At 40.8% G+C, this 22,886-nt stretch overlaps 1 protein-coding gene across 2 annotated transcripts in view; it reads left to right on the top strand.

The window, feature by feature from the left end:
• Positions 1–22,466, top strand: part of TBCK (TBC1 domain containing kinase) — a 97,938-nt gene extending 75,472 nt beyond the window's left edge. For both annotated transcript variants that reach the window (XM_056855596.1, XM_056855597.1), the window contains exons 24-25: positions 3,294–3,453; positions 22,223–22,466. In XM_056855596.1, coding sequence (XP_056711574.1) covers positions 3,294–3,453; positions 22,223–22,333 — 271 coding nt within the window. In that variant the 3' untranslated portion in view covers positions 22,334–22,466. The remainder of the gene's footprint in view (positions 1–3,293; positions 3,454–22,222) is intronic.
• The last annotated feature ends 420 nt before the right edge of the window (positions 22,467–22,886 follow it).

The raw sequence follows: 22,886 nt of genomic DNA, 5'->3' as shown, positions 1-22,886 counted from the left end.
CTTTAGCCCCGCCCTCCACGGGCCGTCAGCTCAGTCCTCCCCTTGCCTTTAGCCTCGCCCTTCTCGAGGGCCCTTACTCTCGCCCCCGTCCCCCTCTTCTTCCCCGCCCCAGGAGGACCGGGGGTGGCCGCGGGGTTGGGGCGCAGTCCCGAGGGCCGGCCCCAGGCCGCAGACTCGGGACAATCCCAAACTCTATATTTTAACTGTAAAAATGGGGGGTCGTCTTATACGCCCAGTCGTCTTGTACGCCGGAAAATACGGTAACTCAAATTTTCAAGATGCAAAGAGTTTGGAAAGCTAATCAGCACTTCGTCACAGGGCTTGGTATACTAAAAATGGGGTTTCATAGAGGAAGGTGGGCAGTGTAAAACACGCAGGAACTACCCCAAAAGAGGCAAAATGCTGCATCTTTTCTTTCTTTATATCTGTAGCCTGCTGTGTTATAAAGGTTTAAAGAGTGCATCACAGGAAGAAAATGGATCTGTTTTCCAAAAGCCCACAAATTAAATACCGGCGAGAATTTTGAAAAGCTCAATTAATAAAGGCATTTGTTTGCAAGTATAGGTGATATATCCAAATGAAGTGAAACCAAAATAAATGGCCCTCATTTGGAGTAATTAAGAAACCGCTTTGTTGGCAAAGATTTATCTTGGGTCTAAAACACGGCTTTAAGCAACTGATACTCTTTTAAGGCATTCTATGTCTCAGGATACACTAGGATAACATATTCAAGTGTACGAGAAAGGAGCCACCATTAACAGGAACAATGGTGTGGGATCCATCTCGGTGACCATTTAAATTCCTGATCATTATCTTCCATATTCTTGCCCAGACTCCTTCCAAGCACTACAGGAAGAAAAGGTGGATGGCATTTAACAAAGTTTGATGGAAAACATGTTCAACAAGTGTTTTTCCCCCCTTGCAGTGATGTTTCCATGTAAACTGGATTTACTGAAATTCGATCTGCTATGTGTTGTTAGTTTAAGCTCTGGTGGCCTCCCCCCCTCCCAAACAGTTTTATAAGGGTGAACTTCCTGGTAAAAAGATAATGTCGTCTGGGCCTTTCTATTAAAAAACTATTGTCTAAGTGACGTCTGTGTTTGCAAAAGAGAGACAGCGGTTTTGCCTAAGACTCATTTCGCTAAGTACGTTACAACAGTTCTGGCAACGTTCCATTCCTTTCAAGAAGATCTCAGCTAAATACTTTATGGTCCTTTAAATCTCTTGCATAAAATCTCTGGCTTTTATAATCACCTCAGTGCTGGAATGGTTCAGATGGCCATTTAAGATTAAGGAGGACACAGAAAGCGTGCATGGCCCTCTGTTGTCACTTTAACTGAAAGCAAATGTCTTATGGTTATTCTTACTGTTGTCTTGAAGGAGTGTCCATCTTTTACAGTCATAGTGTTGTACTGAAATATTTACAAGGAGGAAATGTATTGATACTGTACATTTTGTGATACAAATAAGAACTACCCCTTCCAGTTAGAAATGAACAGACTTAGTAATGATGCGGATGGGTCAGTGGCTTGTTAATCTGTAAAACTTTCCCTGACATTATTTCCCACAGTAAAATTTTTGACACTTATCCAAATGGAGCTGTTTGTGCTAATTATCTTAAAAAGGAATTCGTACTAGTATTAATCTTAGATTAACTCTAAGCCCCTCTCCAAGGCAATCCCTGCTAGATCCTGGAATCTTTGCAACCTTTAATTAGAAGTAACTTAGCTGTATTCTTGGCACTCCTCCTCTCGAAGCAACTCTTTCTGTGTGTCAGGTGGAGGGAAATTCACAACCTATTTAGCACCATATTGGATAATTTATAATCTAGAGTTGGACACTTAATTTGTGTGTTTGATCACATATCCTATGGATGTAGTGGAAAACTTTGTTGTGCTTACAATAGAGGGGAGCTAGGTTCAAGTCCACTAATACCTTAGAGACCAACAAAATGTTTGGGATATAAGTTCTTGAGAGTCAAAGCTTCTTCATCAGCTTCATATCTGATGAAGGGTGCTTTGATTCTCGAAAGCTTATACCTTGAAAATCTTAATGGTCTCTAAGGTTCTACCAGACTCGAATCTATCTATTCTACTGCAGACTAACACGGCTGCCCTCTAGCCCCAGTGTAATCCTGTATTCAAAGATCTCCTTTCCTTATTATGGAATGGATTCCTTTTTGTCACTTATGCATTTTCCCAGCCACGTGACTTCCATCTTTGATGGATTCAAGCTTCAACCAGCTCTCTTTCAACCATCCAGCCTCAGCATCCAGGCATTGGCTAAAGGCCGAGAGAGCTATCTTTGGTTGCTTATTCACCAGGAGGAAGAGTTGGGTGTCATTAACATATTGATAGCACCCAACCCCAAGCCTCCTGACGAGTCTGCTAGAGGGCACAAACCAACTCTTCTTTTTCTTCAAGCATCCCTAGCTGTGAGCCTAGCTTAAACGAGACACATAGAGACACTTGCCACATCATGTAAAAGTTCCTTCCTACCAGTGTCATTCATGTTTGAATCAGCCTTCGGAGCAAGGGAATGAAGTGTGTGAGGAGCATTGCTAGCCCTGAACTCCTTGCTCAATTTTTTTTTTTAAAAAAAATTGTTCTCTCTTTATAATTAGTTTCCATCCAGTATCCTAACCCCAGGGTCAACTTAATATGAGACTGCTTTAATTAAGTTTATATATCCTGATATGTGTGATATATTACATGTGATTTTTATGTTTCAAGGATGACTGCAAGAATATAAGAAATTCCTGTACAGCAACAAATCTGCCATAAGTGCCATATTTTAAATTGAGGCAAGGGCTGATGAGTCAGCAAGGACACAAGATGAGGCACAACAGAAAGAGTTTAACATCCAGAGTGAACACTAACAAGGGCTTTGGCAGAGCCCTTCTGTTAGGGCCCTTGTCAGCAGTTGTCTGTGTCTTGGCTCACTGTCAGGAGTGAGCATCTAAGGTACACAAGGGGAGAACTTTAATCAGGCATCTGTTTCTTGGGGAACATGTTGTGAAAGACACCTCTGTGTGTTATAGTTCGGAAGAAACTGGGTGGACAATAGTTATGCTTTGGCGAGGGGCATGCTGGAAGCATGAAGTGAAGCCTTTGGGGGACTAGATTTGGCCTCCGGTTGCCTATCTCTATTTTAATCTGATGGTTATCTTTGTCCTGGTACTTATTTGCACTGTGATAGCATTCAAAAACTCTGTCCAATTCTGGTTGTCTTCATATAGCCATGGTGTGTTTTCCTTTTTTCTCTCTTTAATTCCCTTAACTCTCCTTGTCCAGTTTTAATCGAGGGCATATATCAAGCAGCATCAATATTCCATTTGGGTCGGCGTTCACTGCAGAAGGGGAGTTCATCCAGTGCCCTGCAACAGCCACGCTTCAGAGCTTTAAAGGAAGAGTTGTTGTAGTTGTTGGAAATGTGGCGAAGAATGCAGCATTGGTAAGTTGTGTGTGTAATATAATATCCAAGACCAAGATGGTTATCAGCAACAGCCTGTAAGTAGCACCTTCTGTGATCTTGAATGACAGAAACACAGCACAAAAGCAGCCTTCTTAATATGAAGACATGATCTGCTATAATATCTTTAATCGGGTGACAATAATAATTACTCATTCTTTTCTCCCATACTCCAGGAAAAAATGTTTTCTTGGACAGAACTAAGAAAGCCCAAGCCAGAAAAATGGTGACAAAACTAAATGAATGTCTCTTACCTTATTTTTATAGCTGTCTGTGGTTATGGTGAATGAAGTTTTGATCATGATACCAATTTATTTTGGCCTGTAAAAGTTACTGACATGTGACCATCTCCTTATCTAGAACATTGTTTACCATAGTATCATAGTTCTTTCAAATGTATGGCAGAAGTTAGCTGTAAGAGGAACGGGTAATCCTCTCTAAACAAAAAAGGGCAGTCATAAGTTTAACACAAAGTTTTGTTGGCCTTTTAAATAGCATACAGCAAGATTAAATTCAGTTCCCTGTCAACGTAACACATTCTTGGCCTCAGCGAATGTCTCTCTTATGAAGCATATTTCCAAATATGCATGGTGACCCTTCCCTGTGAGAACTGTTCCTTTAGCTGGGCAACAAAAGAAAAATTACTTGGCTCGCAACAGACTAGTATTGCAGCGCTCTTTCAGTGGAGAGTCACTCGAATGACTGAATCCTACATAGAAAACACATGCAACAATTTCATAGAAAACACATGCAACAATTTCATGGCATTTCATTTTTATTGAATGCTGCCATAGATGGCTGAGATCAGTCGCAAACAGATGAAATGTGGAGGGAAGGGTTGCTTGGAGCTGCCTGTCCTGTCCAACACAAGCTGGAAAAAAGGACTTCAGACGGCAGCCTTCCTGCCCCTGTTTTCTTGAGACAAGGCTCAGCTAGTGACCAGGTGGCCTTTATCCAAGTACAATTAAGGGACACAGCAGACAAAGGGGTGCCATATTCCTATGAACATCACCTTCTGAAGATATTTAACACCTCCTTATTTGGGGGGTTGCATCACAAGGGTCCCAACTGAACTATTCAAAGCCCATTGTAAATCTGTTTGCCCTTGAAGTAGTTAACTTGGAAATGTTCTCTTTTTGGCATCTGCTGATCTTCGTGGCCTTATCTCTTATCAAATTTTCCATCTGTGTAGATGTAGATTAATGGGATCTTTAAACTCCTTGTGTGTTGGACCCTTATACCTGTCAGTTTGTACTTGAAATTATGGAGTGAAATGTGTACATTCCTTTTCCATTGAGTATGTAAGGAATTTTCCTTGTACTTGAGTGAACCAAAAAGTGCATACTGTGGTTCCTTTCTCTTTGCCTCGGTAGTACGGGTACTGCTTTACGTGTCAGACCACATCTAAGAAACATTTTGAATGTTTCCATTGTCATTTATCACAGAACCTTTACTGTTTGACACTGTTGACTAAATAATAAACTCATCAGCCAAAAAGAGCGGGGAGGGTCACTGTATACTTAGTTAACATGGAGCAGTTCTGTTCAATAACACCACAACATGCTAATGAACAATATATTTGTTTTAATATTCATCAGCTGGCTTTTACAAAAGCAATCACTGAAAAACTCTTGGCTTTCTGTAAAAATAAAAACATCTTATGACCCCGGAAAATTTACTTTCAAATTTATAAAACCCTGAAAATACAACCTTCATGCGCCATTCCACATAGTGCAGTACTGCAAAGAACCATGATAAGATGGACCTTTTTCCAGATTTTTATAGTACCCGAGAGCCTTGCTCAAGAGCCTAAGTGGCTTTGGTCAGCATTTTGAAGGGTAACTCTACACGTCAACATGGGTGATAAGTCTACTTATGTCATTTATATCCTGCCCTTCTCCCCAATGGGGCCCCAAAGCAGCTTATATCATCCTCTTCTGCATTTTATCCTCACAAAAACCTTGTGAGGTAGGTTAGGCTGAGTGTGTGTGACCAGTCCAAGACCACGCAGCGAGCTTCCATGGTAGAGTGGGAATTCGAACCTGGGTCTCCCAGATCCTAGTCTGACACTCTTAACCACTACACTACGCTGGCTCTCAAGTTGGCAATTTTCAGGTGCATTTTTCCCATTGGATATCTGTGATATAGTGCAAGGTGGACATGCACCAAGGAACCGTGGCCAGTTATTGCTCCCTGGTAATTTCTCCTTATGTATCCCCATATAGACATGCATTTCCTCTTCAGGCGTTGTTCTTCACTGGCAAATATCTAGTAGTCCAGCAGCAAACACATCTCCATCCACTCATTCGAATCTACGTTCACAAACAGTGAAAGGCCAGATGCTCGGGTTGGATCTAGCCAAAATTTCCATTTGCACTAGAGCTCTTGTCAAGGCAGAAATGCAAGGACAAGACTGTGGTAGCCACTTGCACTAACTCACACATGGTGTCCCCACTTACACTTCTGCTGTCACAAGGTCTTGTGTCATCATTTTCTGGGCACTATAATACATAGGGGCCCTGACCTGGATGGCCCAGGCTAGCCTGATCTCATCAGATCTCAGAAGCTAAGCAGGATCGACCCTGGTTAGTACTTGAATGGGTGTGGGTGAGACTCCATTGGCTCAGAGAGAGAGAGAGAGAGAGAGACTTGAGTTGCAAACAGTACTGCTGCCTCATGACCCTTGCTTAACAACCTTCAGGTTCCATGCATCCATCAGCCTCACACCTAGGGATGTTCCCTCACCGCCTGGTTCCATTGTTTCCTTGGCAGGTGCTGTACCTGCCAAGCCTTGCGTCCTGTTTTGCCTCCCAGCTCCTGCGCACAACCACCTTTAAGTCTCTCCCCAGCAGTTCCCTCCGCTAGGGATGGTTAGCCCACACTGCTCCCCGCTGATTCCCATCCACTCCCGCAGTCCCAGATGGGGACAGCCAGCTGTATCCAATGTTGTGTGTGTGTTGGACCGGACCCACCCTATAGGTTTGCTGCTCTCTCTTGGACTGGCCATTCCCCCATCCTTCCCTTAGAAGGGTCATTTGCTGGAAGCACCTGCCACACCTTCTCAGACCTTCAATTATTCATTGGCATGCATTTTTCAGTGAGAGTGAGAGTTAAGTCTAAAGTAAGTTTACAACTGACAGTTTTCCCCCTTCTCTCCCAGTGAAATCTCGTTTGTATACATTTTAAAAAAACCTGATGTGTCTAATGTTCCAACATACTTGAAAGATGTGAGGTTTTACTTTTTTTCCAGTAGCCAGGAATAAAAAATAATAATCCAATAAATCATGTGTTGAGGAATGCAAGGGGTCATGGTTAAACCATAAACACAGCATTTTGGCTTCTGATATATATTGAGTATAACATAAAAAGTCAGAGCTGCGATATTTATTCAAAAGTATTGCAGAGGAATTGATCTTGGAGTTGTTTTAAATGAACTTGCTGTAGCAACATCTAAGCTTTGAGTGTCTGCTCAAATTTTCAGTGCATGGATATATAAATGAGTACAGTCTTGACAAAGAGACACTGGTGAATTAAGGTTTTTTTAAAAAAACATATGATTTTAGATTTTATCTGTTTGTAACTTTCTTCTGAAGACTGAGAGGGGAATAGTTGGGAAGACGAATGGAAATTCACTTAGAATTGTGTGTACAAGAGGTCGGACGTGTATAGCAAACCAGACTGCTAAGTAATCTAAATAGTAGCAAGTTTGACTTTGTTCTTATGAATACTTTCTCAACTATTGGGTGAAGTGAATGTGTTTGCATCCAGTTCGCTAATCCTAGATATTTCACTGGCTGTTTTAACATGACAATTGGGCACATGCTTCAAAATATACTAGAGCCCTAGTGGTAAATTTAGGATATATGTGGGGCTCTGTTAGATCCGTTTAATCCAGCATTTTAGCTTAGCTAGATATAAGAGCAGTATCATTTATGAGAGATGAAGTCTCTGGTTTTCTCTGTTCTTCTCAAACCAAACCTTTCCCTTCACTACTCCTGTGTGCTACTTTAAATACCATTCTGGGGCACCCCAACCCTCAAGAGCAGATTTTTGAAGGGTACATGGGGCTGTATCAGGAAGGGGGAGATCCGAAAGGCCCTGTTCCGTAAGTGAACTGCTGTTTGTGAATCATTGTGAATGTGAAGATGCATTAGAATCCACTCCCTTGCTTCTAGTAGAAGCTTTTCTATGCATAAAAGGCCACTTTAGCTATCATGGATAAGCGTTTGATAGAATTTTATCTAGAAATCTGCTCTTACTACATATGATTCCAAGTGGCCTTTCTTTAAATAACCCTAAAGTAGGGCAGTAAGTGAAGGACAACAATTTTTAAATCAAATATTGCTGTTCTATTCCATTTTATAGAAGTGGGAAATTAAAAAAAAATACTTTCACTTGAGGAAAACAGCCTGACTCTGTAAACACAGAAAATAATAGTAACATCAGAAAATACAAACCTCAACCTTCCAGGGCATCCTGTCTAAGCAACATTAAGGCAGTAGCTAGAGAATAAAGGGAAGTCAGATTATTTTGGTCTGACTATGATGAGACGTTTAACTGCTAGCTGCTAAAGAAGAAATGTATAAAATGTTTTATATTCAAATGTGCTTTATTCTCATATTTTTCATGCTTCATCTTTTTATAGCAAATAGTTTTCTCTTTTGCTTTTCTTTCATCTCATAAGTTAACTTTATGTTAGTTACACAGACCTGCAGGCAGAGTAAAATCTTGAGATCCTTGTAAATATTTGGAATTTGTTTCTCTCTTTCCCTCCAGCAGTATACATACCAGAAATAACCTTTTAACCTTTTTAACCAAAAAACGAAAAGAGAGGGGAAAGTGCTGTGTTATGTATTTTGTATCGTTTAGGACAAGAAATGAAACCATGCTGGAAATGAGCAGAAACAAAAAAATTCCATTCCAGGAGCATTTTTCTTTGAAGAATGCACAATATAACATATCCATGTAGGAACGTGCATGTATGCCCTAATGTGTGGTAAATGCTGTGTTTCGTGTGTGTATGTGCAGTGAACGCAAGTGATTTCCTGTATCAGAAAGATGTCTGTGCAGGAAATTTGGTATGTACGATGTAGTTACAAGTATGTGTTTTGGACTAGACGGCATCTAGATTTGATCTAATAATTTTCTGGTTGGCTGCATTCGTTTTTATCAATGGGTAACTCCACGTTCTATCATCTTCTCAGGTGGATGCACATTCATGCTCTCACTGTTTCCCTCATCTTTTTTCTTCTTCCATCAGTACATACATTATTTACAAGACCTCCTACTTTGTTTCCTTGTCACCCTTCCTGTTCCGTTCTGAAGTTATTCAAGCTCCTTCCACGTCCTTGCTCTGCAATTTTGCTCATTTCCCCAGACCACCCAGCTAGCAAATGCACCATTCGTTTGTTTCAGGCCACCATTCTCTTTCTTCCAACTGTTATTATAGCAGTTGTCACAGATCCTGTCCAGCCTGGTTGCTATGGGGCTCTGGCATGGTGGTAGTAATAGCCCTTTGGCTCATCAGGAAGGCCATTTGTCACAGTTTCAGTGAGAGCCTCATTTTACTACATCATGCTTACTTAGGCATTAGAAAAGAACACCATGGCAGGCAATCTGTCAGCACAGAGAGAGAAGCAAAGCCACGCAAACAATGCCTGTTGGATAAATGGAAGTCAAAGTAGTCACAGAAAGTTTGCTAAAATATGGAATATAGTTTTTTATTGCATGAAAATTACCGTAATAGATCTGCATCCCTGTAAACACTTATGGTGCCTTCATGCACACCTGTCTGCAGCCATCTGGGTTACATGGTTCTTTCCCACATGACTATTCCCTTTTGTCCCAGCTTGTTGGTGATTGGGTAGAAAAGGTCCAAGTGATTGGCACTTCCTACATGGTTGTAGAGCCACTGTGGTGCAGTGGTTAAGAACGGCGGACTCTAATCTGGAGAACTGGGTTTGATTCCCCACTCCTTCAAATGAGTGGCGGACTCTTATCTGGTGAACCGGGTTTGTTTCTCTGCTCCTCTACATGAAGCCTGCTGGGTGACCTTGGGCCAGTCACAGTTCTCTCAGAACTCTCTCAGCCCCACCTAGAAGGAGAAGAAGAGTTGTTTTTTATATGCCGACTTTCTCTACCACTTAAGGAAGAATCAAAACGGCTTACAATTATCTTCCTTTCCCCACCCTACAACAGACACCTTGTGAGGTAGGTGGGGCTGAGAGAGTTCTCGGTTCTCCAGATTAGAGTCCACTGCTCTTAACCACTACACCACATTGGCTCTCAGAGTGTCTGTTGTGGGGAGAGGAAGGGAAGGTGATTGTAAGCCACTTTGAAACTCCTTAAAGGTAAAGAAAAGCGGGGTAGAAAAACCAACTCTTCTTCTTCTTCTAGTATTGTGCCCCAGTGACTGTGGATTACTCCACTTTGCTGAAATTGCCTGTCCAGGCCACAGACAGGGTCCTCCAAGTGTTCATCTAGGATGAGGAGCACCCAATACATCCAGAAAGCTGTAGTGAGGAGATTTCCACTGCAAAAAGAAGAAATCAGTTTTGTAGGCTACTAGACTGGTTAACTAATCATTCTCTTTGGCAAATTTGTTTTTGGGTCTGCAGCTGGATCTTCATCAAGGCTTGTAGGGGAACTCATAGCCTAGCCGTATCTGTCTGGTCCTTTCATCTACACCAACCAGTTAGCAAAACATTAAGATCTGTATATGTGGAGAAGCATCTGCATGTTAGCTATGATTCAGCACCTCCTAAGATATTAGGAACATCAAGCCTGGGACCAGTAGATTAGTGGCAGAGCATCTTCTTCACGCACATGCACCCACCCCATCAGTATGTATATACGTTCCGTATTGAATTTAAAGAAGTTGAACAAATGTATCAAAAAGAAGCTGTGAGTGGTTAATTTTTTTTTTTTTTTTTTTTTTTTTTGCTCTACCGCTTCTATTTAGTGACGAGACGTGCTGGTATAAATTGCTTTGACGCATACATCTCTCCATTTTCCAGTTCAGCCAAGCCATCAGCATTTCCTCATGTTTGCCTAAAGCCATAAACATTCATTAATAATGTGCTTTGGCATTCAGATATTTCTTGTTCTCTGTTGTCTCCACCCAGGACCTGGTAGAAACATAGAGTTGGAAGGGGCCATACAGGCCATCTAGTCCAAGTTGAAGCCATCCGTCACTGCAAGCTTGGATGCACTGTCAAGCTGCTCAAGGAGGGCAGCATAGGGACTTCCGGTGGTGCCGCTGGGGTGAGTGCCACGTTTCCCCAGGCTGTCCTGGGAGAAATCCAAGTTTTCGTTAATCCTGGGATGCTATATGCATCCCAACCCGATCCTTGCAAGTGGGTCGGATAGCAGGAACTCCCTGCAGCCCGCAAAAGCAGTTTGACCTCCCAAATACTCTGAGGGAGCTTCTTTAAGTCCCTCGGAGTTTTGGACGCCGGTCCTGCGAGGGCACCTAGGGAAGAAATCGCCAAAACGCAACTTCGGCATAAGACTCTACCCTCCACCACCTTATAACCACCATAAGGACTACTTCAAGATAAGAACCTCACCTCTAGACGCTCAAGTGAGTACGCAAGAACCCTTCGCCTTTTACTGATGTTACTGAATAACTGTAGATGAAGACATTCCCAGCATCCTTGTCCCTCCCTTAATCGAACTGGATAAGTTTGACCTATAAAATCCATCAGGATTAGAGGCAGGAGCCTTATCAAGTTGATCAGCTTAAACTAAAACAAAGAGCTAGAAAGACGCCTATAAGATGGACTAAAATTTCCACCAATGAGAAGTACTTTTGAGGGAAGGGGAGGGTGAACTTCTTTCTTCCGGTGGAAGAAAAAAAGGAAAAAAAAGGGGTCCTCCAGCCACGTTTGCAGCAAGGAACTCCTTAATCCGGAAGACCCTCTATATCACCCTCTCTATCATCTGGCTTACAACAACAGGAAGCAACTCGTAGGACCGGATACACGTCGCACTCGAGTAACATAGAAATAGTTCCTGAAGGGAACAACCATCGAGAAGAGGCGGTAGAAGGTCCACGGTGAAATCAACTTCCGGAATACTTCCTGATTGACCCGACCTAGAGCGGCCGGCAAAACTCGCTGGTATTTCAAAACCTTAAAAAGCTGTTTTAAAGTGAAATAGGAGTCTTTTTAAAGCGAAAAAATTATTAAGCTGATCATTGAAACATTTTCTATCAACAACTAATCAGAGGGTCCTGATTGAGGACATGTATTTTACCAGCCTTACTTCAATGTAAATGTCTGCATTCCGACCCCGTTCTGGCTCATTACATAGCCCTGCCTATACAAAACTGAAAGAAGCGACACAAACCTTAACCATGGAAAAGAAATTGCAAGACATGTTAGCCAAGCAAACAGAGGCAACAACTAAACAGTTTGAACAGATGTCTACACAAATGACACAGCTGACTGCTATGATGACAAATCTTGGCCAAGCATCTCAAGCTATTAACCAAAAGCTAGATGTGGTTACAGAAGACCTTAAAGTTGTAAAGACCCAAATGAATACTATGAAGACGGACATGCAAGCAATGGATTCATCAGTTAAGAAAGTGATGGAAGAACACAAGGATACAAAGAAAAAATTAGCAAGCCAAGAGAAGCAGATTGAAACAATACAAACTAATCAGACAGCTGTTAAAGATCAGATAGCAATGATGGAGATGAGAGTTAGAGAAACCAACCTTCGTCTGCGCAATTTTCCAGATATGATGGGAGACAACAAAGAAACTGTAGTCCCAAACCTGGCTTATTTATTTCAAATAGAAGAACAAGAATTGAACCAAGCCATCAACAGAGTTTACAGAATACCATTACCTGCTAGAATGAAAAGATCTAAACCAAGAGATCTCATGATTGTTTTTTATGACACTAGGATCAAGGACAGGATCATGAAGATCCACTATGACAGTCCGGTTTCAGCAGGAGATATTCCTCTAATATTATTAAAGGACATACCAAGACATTTACTTTCACAGAGGAATAATTACAAAGAATTTGTGTCTGTTTTGAAAGCTAATGGTATCAAATATCGTTGGATTATGCCACAAGGCTTGGCTTTCACCTACAAAGAAATGAAAATGACAATCTTATCTCCATCGGAAGTGGGAAAATTTCTGAGGAATTACAAGACAGAGCTTAAAGGACTAACCCTGGAACAAAAGGAAGAGGAAGAAGAAGAAGAACCACAGAGAGCAGAAGGAGGCACTGTGTTATAGACTGAATATTTTGCTTCAATAATTACTACATCATGGCAAAAGTAATTTCTTGGAATGTGAATGGTTTGAATGAAAAAACCAAACGGGCTAGAATTTTTAAATATCTACAGAAATACAAATACTCCCTAATTTGTCTGCAAGAGACTCATATAGCAACAAAACACAAAAAATACCTGGATAGGCAAATGCTTGGACAAGCATTTGTTGCATCGGCTAAAACAAAAACAAAGGGAGTTGTGATATATGCTCATTCTAGCTTTAGTCCTGAACTACTGTACAAAGACAATGAAGGCAGAATAGTAATTATCAAGACCAAAATATTTGGGCAAAAGACGATTGTAGTAGGAATATATGCACCTAACGAAGGAAAAGCTAAATTTTATGGACAACTACATGAACTGATTTCTCAGTATGCAAAGGATCAGATTCTTTTGATGGGCGATTTCAATGGTGTTACTCTCCCAATTTTGGATAAAAAATCAAAAGCAAAAGACGAAAACGAAGGATGTTTACCTAAAACTTTCTTCACCATGGCTTCAGAATTGGAAATACAAGACATCTGGAGAACAATGAATACAACGGCTAAAGAATATACTTTTTATTCAGCAAGACACGACTCACACTCCAGAATAGACATGATATGGGCTAGTAAATCTATTTTCACGCAACTACGTAAAATCCAGATTGTACCAAGAACTTTTTCTGATCATAATCCAGTTACATTTGAATGGAACAATAAACAAGCATTTAGATGGCGACTAAATGATAAACTTTTAAAGGATAACAAGATTCAAAAAGAACTACAGGACTTAATTAAAGATTTCTTTGAAATTAACCTTAATGGGGAAACTTCGCTGAATACTGGGATGCATTTAAAGCTGTTCTAAGAGGATTTATGATACAGAAACACACGGCCTGGAAGAAAACTCAACTACAATTTCCCCCTCTCAGCGGGGGAAAAACTGTCTTATGGGTTGTTACTGATTTGTTTTCCAAACAAATCCATTTAGTTCCATGCGCAGGGATCCCCTCTGCTCAAAAAGTGGCCCGCCTCTTCGTGACACATATCTTCAGGTTACATTCGTTTCCGCGCAAAATAATCTGTGACCGCGGCAGTGGTTTTGTTTCTAAGTTTTGGAAAGCATTTCTCAAGTTGGTGGGGGTAGAACAAGGATTGTCTACTGCATACCATCCTCAAACAGATGGTCAAACTGAACGTGTTAATGCTGTACTTGAATGTTATTTACGCTGTTATGTCAACTACCACCAAGATAACTGGGTGGAACTATTACCTTTTGCAGAATATGCCTACAATAATGCTGTACATCAATCTACAGGTTTTAGCCCATTCTATGCAATGTATGGACAGGATTTCGGTCCTGTTACTCCCGGAAATAGTGGGGAGGGGGAGGGAGACCCTGACGTTGCCTCCTGGGCACACACCCTCCGTACCACCTGGCCCTGGCTCGTTAGCAATCTCGATCGAGCCAAGCGCAAATACAAAGCACAAGCCAACAAACATCGTTCCCCCGGGGGTGACCTGCGAGTGGGTAAAATGGTCTACCTTTCCACTAAAAATCTACGTTCCACCCGTCCGTGCCCTAAGCTCAATGCTAAATTCATTGGCCCATTCCCCATCACACGGATCATAAATCCTGTCACAGTGGAGCTAGCTCTCCCCAAAACCCTGAGGCGTGTGCACCCCGTTTTCCACATTAGCCTCCTGAAGCCCCATACTGCTTCTCCACAGTGGCATCCCAATCCGCCTCCCAAACAGCCCATTATGGTGGGGGGGGGAGGAGCACTTCGAGGTCTCCAAAATCCTTGACTCTCGTATTCACCATGGAAACCTACAGTACTTGGTCCGTTGGAAACACTTCCCCCCTGCCTACGACGAATGGGTTCGCGCACGAGATGTCTCCGCCCCCAAACTCGTCAATGCCTTTCACACTGCCTACCCGGCAAGACCAGCCCCCTTACAGACTGGGAGGGGGCCTTAAGGGGAGCAGGATGTCAGGCTGCTATCTCGGTTTCAGTATTGTTTCTGTGTCTGTGCTGTACTGTCTAGCCTCAAGGTCGACCACACATACCAAGGCCTGGGAATGCTACTCCTGGGAAAGTGTACTCTGTTTATGCGTTGCTGATGCTTTGTAATCTCCCGCCATTTACTGCTTTATATTATCGTTCAGCTAGTGAGACTCTCATAGCTGCCATAGTTCCCTGTATGCACTGTATTGCCTTTTTGACCAGTAAAAGCCATCTGCTTGGATTCTATATGACTCTGTGGTGATTTCTGGTTCGAAGGGTCAGGAGCTTACAGGACCTTATACATGAAGACCAAGCAGGTTTTGTTCCAGGAAGGCAAATTAAAGATAATATAAGAGTTTTATTAGATTCATTGGAATATTATAACCAGAATATTCAACAAACGGCGGCCTTTGTATTTTTGGATGCAGAGAAAGCCTTTGATATGCTCTCATGGGACTTTATGAAAAAGATATTGGAAAAATTAAATTTTGGAGACCGTTTCTTGAGAGGTATATCGGCCATATATACATCCCAACAGGCAAAAATTCTGGTGAATGAATCGATGTCCGACAACTGTGCAATCAAGAAAGGAACCAGACAAGGATGTCCTCTGTCTCCATTATTATTTTTGTTGGTGTTGGAATCACTATGCTGTAAGCTAAGGAGTATGGAGGACATTCGCGGATTAAAAATTAAAAAACATGAATTCAAATTGAGAGCATTCGCGGATGATCTTCTGTTAATCTTGGAGAATCCAACACAGTCAGTGAAGATACTGTTGGAAACTTTTGACGATTTTGGAAATGTATCGGGATTTAAAGTTAACCAAGAAAAAACAAAGACAATATTTAAGAATTTATCAGAAACAGAACAACAGGAATTTATATCATACACAGGTTGGGAGAAGGCTAATAAGATCAAATATTTGGGAATCTGGATCTCTGCAAAGAATAAAGACTTGATAACCAATAACTATCTTAAACTATGGGACAAAATAAAAACTGATATGATCATTTGGTCAAATAAAAAATTGTCACTTTTGGGACGTATATCAACAATCCAAATGAACATTTTACCAAGGATGCTTTTCTTATTCCAAAATTTGCCTATAATATCACATGTTAAATACTTTGATACCTGGAGGAAAGACGTATTAAATTTCATCTGGCAAGGGAAAAAACCAAGGATTGCTTATAAACATCTGGTGGACTCTAAAGTTAGAGGAGGTTTAGCACTACCTAACTTTCAACTTTATGCTGAAGCGGCCGCTTTAGTATGGCTAAAGGACTGGATGAACTTATCCAATTCGCGTTTGTTAGATCTTGAAGGTTTTAACAATATAAGTGGATGGCATGGCTATTTATGGTATGGTAAAATTAAGATACAAGCATCATTTCGTAACTATATAATCAGGTCCTCCTTATTTCATATATGGATGAGATATAAACATATTCTTGAACCAGTAACACCGATGTGGTATCACCTCAAGAAATGTTGACATTACGCCCACTTAGATTGGACAAATTTATCACCTACCAAGAGTTAATTAACTGGGAAGGAAAGAAAAGCTCACTAAAAGACTTTCAGTTACTTAAAGACGATTTACAATGGCTTCAATATCATCAAATTAAATCAGTATTTACACAAGATATGAAGAATGGATTCTCTAAAGAAAAATCATCTTTTCACAGGATGCTATTAGATAATAATATTCAACTGATTTCTAAAATGTATAATCTTCTTTTAACAATTTATTGTGAGCAGGAAATAATCAAACCAACAATGATTAATTGGGCTCAAACTGTGGGACATGATATTGCCCTAAACAAATGGGAAAGACTATGGGCGAAAGACCTGAAAGGAATAAATGCGCAGTCAATTCGAGAAAATATCTATAAAATGATGTATAGATGGCATTTAACGCCTAAGAAGATTGCAAAGATCTACAAAGTGACATCCCCTAAATGTTGGAAATGTAATAAAGAAGTTGGTTCTTTTTATCATATGTGGTGGACTTGTGACAAAGCTAAGGATTTTTGGGATATGATTTATAACGAATTAAGACTAATAGTACAAAAAAACATACCCAAAACACCAGAAATGATGCTATTAAGTATGATACCTGATGATTTGTTAAAACACAGGACTTTTTTGATTTACGCGACTACAACTGCAAGACTGCTTTATGCAGCAAAATGGAAAGGGGCAGACACTCCTGGGAAAAAAGACTGGACTATGAAAATGTTTGAACTGGTGGAAATGGCAAAACTTACAGCTATTTTAAAACAAAAAGACAATGTTCAATTTATGGGGGAATGGGAGGCGTGGATGAAATATTGTGAATATGAACTAGGACTGGGGGAAATGGAAGAATACCTTTTAATCTGATCTAGATGACATTGTTAACATAAAGGAACGTAATCAATTATATTGATAGTATAATGTGATTGAAACCTAATTGAGATATAAGAATAATTAAGATCAGACCATATCACGATGGGATAGAATACTTTATTAAGAGGTGGACGGAGGTGATGGGGAAGTCAATAAATTTTCCTTTATTTTTTATTTTTATTTAGCACTTAAACAATTATAACAACATTACCTATGATTTAGTTTTTAATACTACGTATATTGTTGTTTGTTAACATGGAAAATTTATATTATAAAAACCAATAAAAAAAATTCAAAAAAAAAAAAAAGCTGCTCAAGGAGGGCAGCATCACAGTTTTTTCTATACTTGGATGATATCTTGGTCAGATTGCCATCCCAGAGTTAGGGATTGCCCATGAGAGCCAGATGCTACAGTGCCAGGACAGTCAGTCAGTAGACCTTACAAGCAGGAAGCAAGGCAAGAGCATGCTCTTGCTTTCAGAACACATAAAAATGCAAAAGCATACGATTGTCACGACACTAGTCTGCTTGCTGGTAGTGGTGATGCAATTTTAGAAGGTAGTGCAGAAAAATGCCAGGAAGCTGGAGGAGTAGGTACCATAGTGAACCTGGTCATACTGCTACCTGATTCCTTTCTACTCTTCCCTTTGATCCTTAGAATGCTGTAGAAAATCAGAGAAAGTTGAGCGGAAGGAATTCTGTTGGCAACTCACTAAACTTAGTATTTAGGCTGCTGGCAATGACGGGGCCACAGAGAGCAATTGCAGGGATCACTGCTGAAAGTTCTGTCTGGTTGGCGATTGGAAGAAGGGTCTGTTTGTGAAAGGAAACTTAACAAAAACTGCTGGTTTTCTATTGTTCAGGGATGGAAAGGTAATCTGAACGTCCATCCATTGATAGACTTGCTGTCAGATGCAGAGCATACTTTCCTGTGTCCCAAGCTGGCACCATTTGACAGATTGCGTTTTTCAGTCTTTTAAATAGTCACTAGTATGTTCTTGCTGTCTTTGAGCTGTTCCTCTTGCATTGATTGGCACCGACATGTATGGAGAGAGAAAGATGGCAAGACCGATTCTCTTTGGTTTTCCCTATAGCAATTCATCCAACAGCAGAGACATTGAAGATTCCATGTGTGTGACATGCAGTCTGCCAGGTGCAAATAGATCATGAACCAGAACTCCAAACTGAATGCAAACCCTATGTGAGAAGTTTGGAAAGAGTTTTTAAAGTTTCCATTAACATAAAGTCAGTTAGCAATAATCTAAATGCACATATACGTTACCTACCACATACCCTCTCCCTCCCTCTCTCACTCACACATACATATTTGGAACAAGGAGCTTATTATTATTGTTACTGGTTTATACATAAATTAGTGTTGCTTTTCTGATATACAAATCAGGTAGTTAGGTTGTTTGCTGTGCAATTTTGTTGCACAGATTTTTTAGTAGGATTATTCAATAAAAGATACGGGTTGGATCCCCAGTACCATCAAACTAGTATCTTTCATAAGGGTAAGGGTCTTCTGCTAGAGGGAGGTTCCTCCACTAATAGAGCCATAATATCCAACCCATGGCCTTATCTTTTTTTAATTTACTATTCTTAGGAACTAACAGTGTTCATAAGGTTTTCCTCACCAATGAAGGGTGAGGACGCTAATAGGCTGTCAATGAGCAAGGGAGGTTTTTAAATAAGAAGGCTCCAAACAAGGAATAGGCCTGTGTGAGCCCATCCTTATAAAACTGAATAGGAATTGTAGTGTATGTAAGTACTTAAGAGACTTGCTGGATCTAATTAAGGGTCTTCCTGGTCTGGCATCCAACAATAGACATCCAGATGCTTCAAGGAATCCCACACATAGGGCCTAGAGACGATAACTTGTTGTTTGAATCCCAGCAACTGGTGTTCAGCTGCACGCTTCCTCTGAGCCTGAGGATTTCCATTTAGCTATCATGATGAATAGCTGTTGCCAGACCTATCTCTCCTTTAATTTGTCTCAAGCAGTTTTGAAGCAGATGAAGACTGTGTTCGTCACCACATCTTTTTGCAAAGGATTCCACATTACCTTGTGTGAAGGTGTAGTTTCTTTGTCTCTCTTAAATCGATTGTCAATGTTTTCATTTCATGATCTTCAAATGTAAGTATTGCGAGAAGGAAGAAAGACATCTGTTCACTTGTTCCACAGCGCTCCTAATAGAATAGAAAAGCCCCAAACACTTTAGTCTTTCCTCATAGGACAGATGCTCCAAACTCTTGGCCATTGTGATTGCCCTTTTAAGGATCTTTTTCAATTTTAGATTAGTGAGCAGAACTGTTCAGTTTGATGTAAGGGTGTGAAGAAAGGCCCTACACCCCAGGATTCACAGTAATTGGGTCTACACCCTTAACCTGTAGAAAGGCACTGAGCATGTAAACAGTAATGGGAATGCTATGGAGCAAGGAGTCAGCTTCACAGCCAGAAGGCAAGTCAGTGCCATGGGTATGCAGATCGCTCTGGCAGAAGGAAAACAAACGGTTGCCAAGCTACCACCTTGGCCAAAGAGCTGAACCTAGGAGAGAGAGATTTCGGAACCCACAGCAAGATTGTATTTCTTCCATTTGGAGAGAAGTGAAAAAACCCACAAGGGAAAGGTCATCAAAGAAGTTATAAAATTGGTGGAGACTGAGACTATGGTGTTTTTAGATCTGTTCTGCTCTGCTCTTAAGTTCAGTCCAGTTTCACAGAAAAGAATCTCATAGAATTAAAAAGTTGGAAGGGGCCTACAGACCCTCCGGTCCAACCCCCTTCACCGTGCTGCATCATACTGGCTGTTCATATTCAATTTGCAATCCACCGAAACCCCAAGATCCTGTTCACACATGCTACTACCCAGAAGAGTATCCCCTATCCAGTATGTGTGCATAACATTTTTACTACCCAGTTGCAAAATCTTATACTTATCTCTATTAAGTCGCATCTTGTTCACATCTGCCCATTTTCTCAATGTATCCAACTCTTAACTGTATTTTATTTCTATCTTCTGGAGTGTTTGCTGTCTCACCTAATTTGGTATCATGTGCAAACTTAATGAGTAATCCCTTCATACCATCATCTAGATCATTGATAAAAATGTCAAAAAGCACTGGCCGAGACCTGTGTCACCCCGCTAGACAGTACCCACCAATCAGACAAGGAGACTATCACTACCAGTCTTTGGGTGCGATTATTCAACCAGTTCTTTATCTACCTAACCATCCTAAAATCTAATCCACAGTCCTCCCTCCAATCCACATTTAGCATGATGGAGTAAGCCATGAATGCCATCTTGAGCACATGTGGCTGAATAAAGAGGAGGAGCTGCACTCTAGGAATCCGAGGTGAAGGATGATTTTTTAACACTGCAGCTTCAAGAATACATAGCCTATCCATTAATTGGGTATATACAAAAGTAGGGAAAGGGTATTTGCAGTTATATCACTTTTGATTTTGATCCTCGCTCAGTTTGCTGTGTAAATCAACCATGTGTGGGCTTTGGTTACTTTATTAAACTTCTATCTGATTTGATCTCTGCATCCGTACCATGCCTAATTCTGTCATGATTATTCAGGATAAGTAAGGGCGGGGCTGTAGATCCAGGAGTGTGCAAGAGCATAAGGGCCCCCAAGGAAGCTAACAAGTTAAAATATACATAATAAAATCACATGAACACATGAATCTGCCTTATACTAAACCAAACCATTGGTCCATCAAGGTCAGTATTGTCTACTCACACTGGCAGCAGCTGTCCAGTGTCTCAGGCAGTGGCCTTTCTCATCACATACTGCCTAGTCCTTTTAACTTGGAGGTGCTGGGGATTGAATCTGGGACCTTCTGCTTGCCAAGCAGATGTTCTGCCACTAAGCCACAGCCCCTCCCCAAATCACATTTTAAAACCATTAAAAGAATAACAACAAAAAACCCCACACATCATTAAAACAATTAAAAACGGCTAAAATACATACAAATACATAAAACAGCAATTAAAACATTGGGTAAGAAGGAGGGAACATGAAATGAAACAAAAAAGTGCTCACCCACTGGTGGAAGATGGCTACAGAAGGAGACAGAAGAATCTCCCTGTGGAGAGAGGTCCCAAGGTTTGGTGCCATTTTAGAGTGATATCTGTGTGGGTCTCATTTTGTATTTATTGGCCTTTTTCATTTTAATTCATCAATCCTTGTCATGGATTGTGGGATGGACACACGGAGTGTGTTGCTGTTTCTAAAAGATGGGGGAAGTGACTGACTTTCACTTTTGTTCAGGCTGCTTATGTATTGATAATCAAGACGGGCTTTAGGGAGGGCAGAAAGGGAGTAGGTGAGCATTTATTACCTGTGGAAATGAGCTTTTCAGAGGGAGAAGAGAAGTTGCCCACACCAAGATGTGGATGTTCTCCAGAGATTTAGATTTTCAGCTAGGAAGTAGAGCAGCGCAATATTTCTATAAAACAGGCAATGAATTATTTATTGCCTAAAATGAGCCACTAACTTAAACAGCAAAATGAGACGAAGCGCTTTCTAAGTGCCAATTTCTAGGCTGAGAGAGGCTGAAAATTAGAGAAGCAGAAATCTTCACTTTCAGGTCACACGAGTTCAGCTACATCTTCCTTGTTAAGCTCATTTTGGTGTATATTCCCTTTACTAGTCTGTGAGTGTGAACACCAGTAAACTTTGGTGTTTCAATATGAGCAGTAGAAGTCAGTGAGAGTCAGACCAAGAAGCCTGTGATTGTTTGCACATTTGGGAGAGTAAAAAGGTTGGCCTGTGTGAGACCAAGGTGAGGGATATGACGGAGAAGAACTGTAGAAGCAGCAGCAGCAATGCTATCTGATGCAAAAAGGATTTTGGAATCTACTGTCAGTTTAGTGTTTCTTACGGATGACAGACAGAAATGTAAATGCCTTGAAATCGTTTAATAAAGCGAGTTTGTTCAATTAGCAGGAAAATGAGGAAATCATAATAGCCATCTTGCCTCTGTTTGCTTAACTCTGGAATGAATGTGTGCAAATATACGAATGCTACGCAGCCTTCTGACGCCAAGTCTTTCTGCTTCAGTTTGCAGCCCATCTCGTGAAAATCAAATATCCAAGGGTTTGCATTTTAGATGGAGGCATAAACAAGCTCAAGCCTACGGGTCTGCTGACAGTTCCTTCTCCACAAATATGAGCAACTGTAAATATCCTGAGAGCTTGAGGTGTCTTATCAGTGATGTGAGAAAACTGTGAAGGTGTTAACGGCGCGTGTGTCAATAAAAGCAACAGATTATTGGAGTCTTTCCATGCTAGTTTTTCAGAAGATTAATTTTTATTTTACTCTGTTGGCATGGAGCTCCGATGCTTGTTGGATGGAAATGTCAATGCTTGTCGGCTGGAAATGTGAACCTTTAGTGTGCTTTCAGCCTACCAAGGCTTTAAATAATCATCCAGTCGAGTTTTGTCTGCCTAGCACTTCAGTGGTAATAATGATTTGGGTCAATCAAGTCTCTACGGTCAGAGTATTAAGGGGAATTGCTCAAATTATTGTAGAGGTAATGTTTTGGGAAACAAATGCTGAAAATAATGGGACATAACCATGAAAGCAAGAACTGCTAACATTTGCATAGGTAGGATTGAATTATTATGCTTACTGATCTATTTCTAGACACAAGGTTACATTTTTAATTTGAGTTGGAAAGCAAACTGGAAGTTAGTTTCAAAGGATACTATCAAATCTTTTCTCA

The sequence above is a fragment of the Euleptes europaea genome, chromosome 9 (genome assembly GCF_029931775.1).
Source record: "Euleptes europaea isolate rEulEur1 chromosome 9, rEulEur1.hap1, whole genome shotgun sequence".
Taxonomy (NCBI): domain Eukaryota; kingdom Metazoa; phylum Chordata; class Lepidosauria; order Squamata; family Sphaerodactylidae; genus Euleptes; species Euleptes europaea.
The sequence above is the reverse complement of the archived record's forward strand: the minus strand, read 5'-3'. Positions and strand labels throughout refer to the sequence as shown.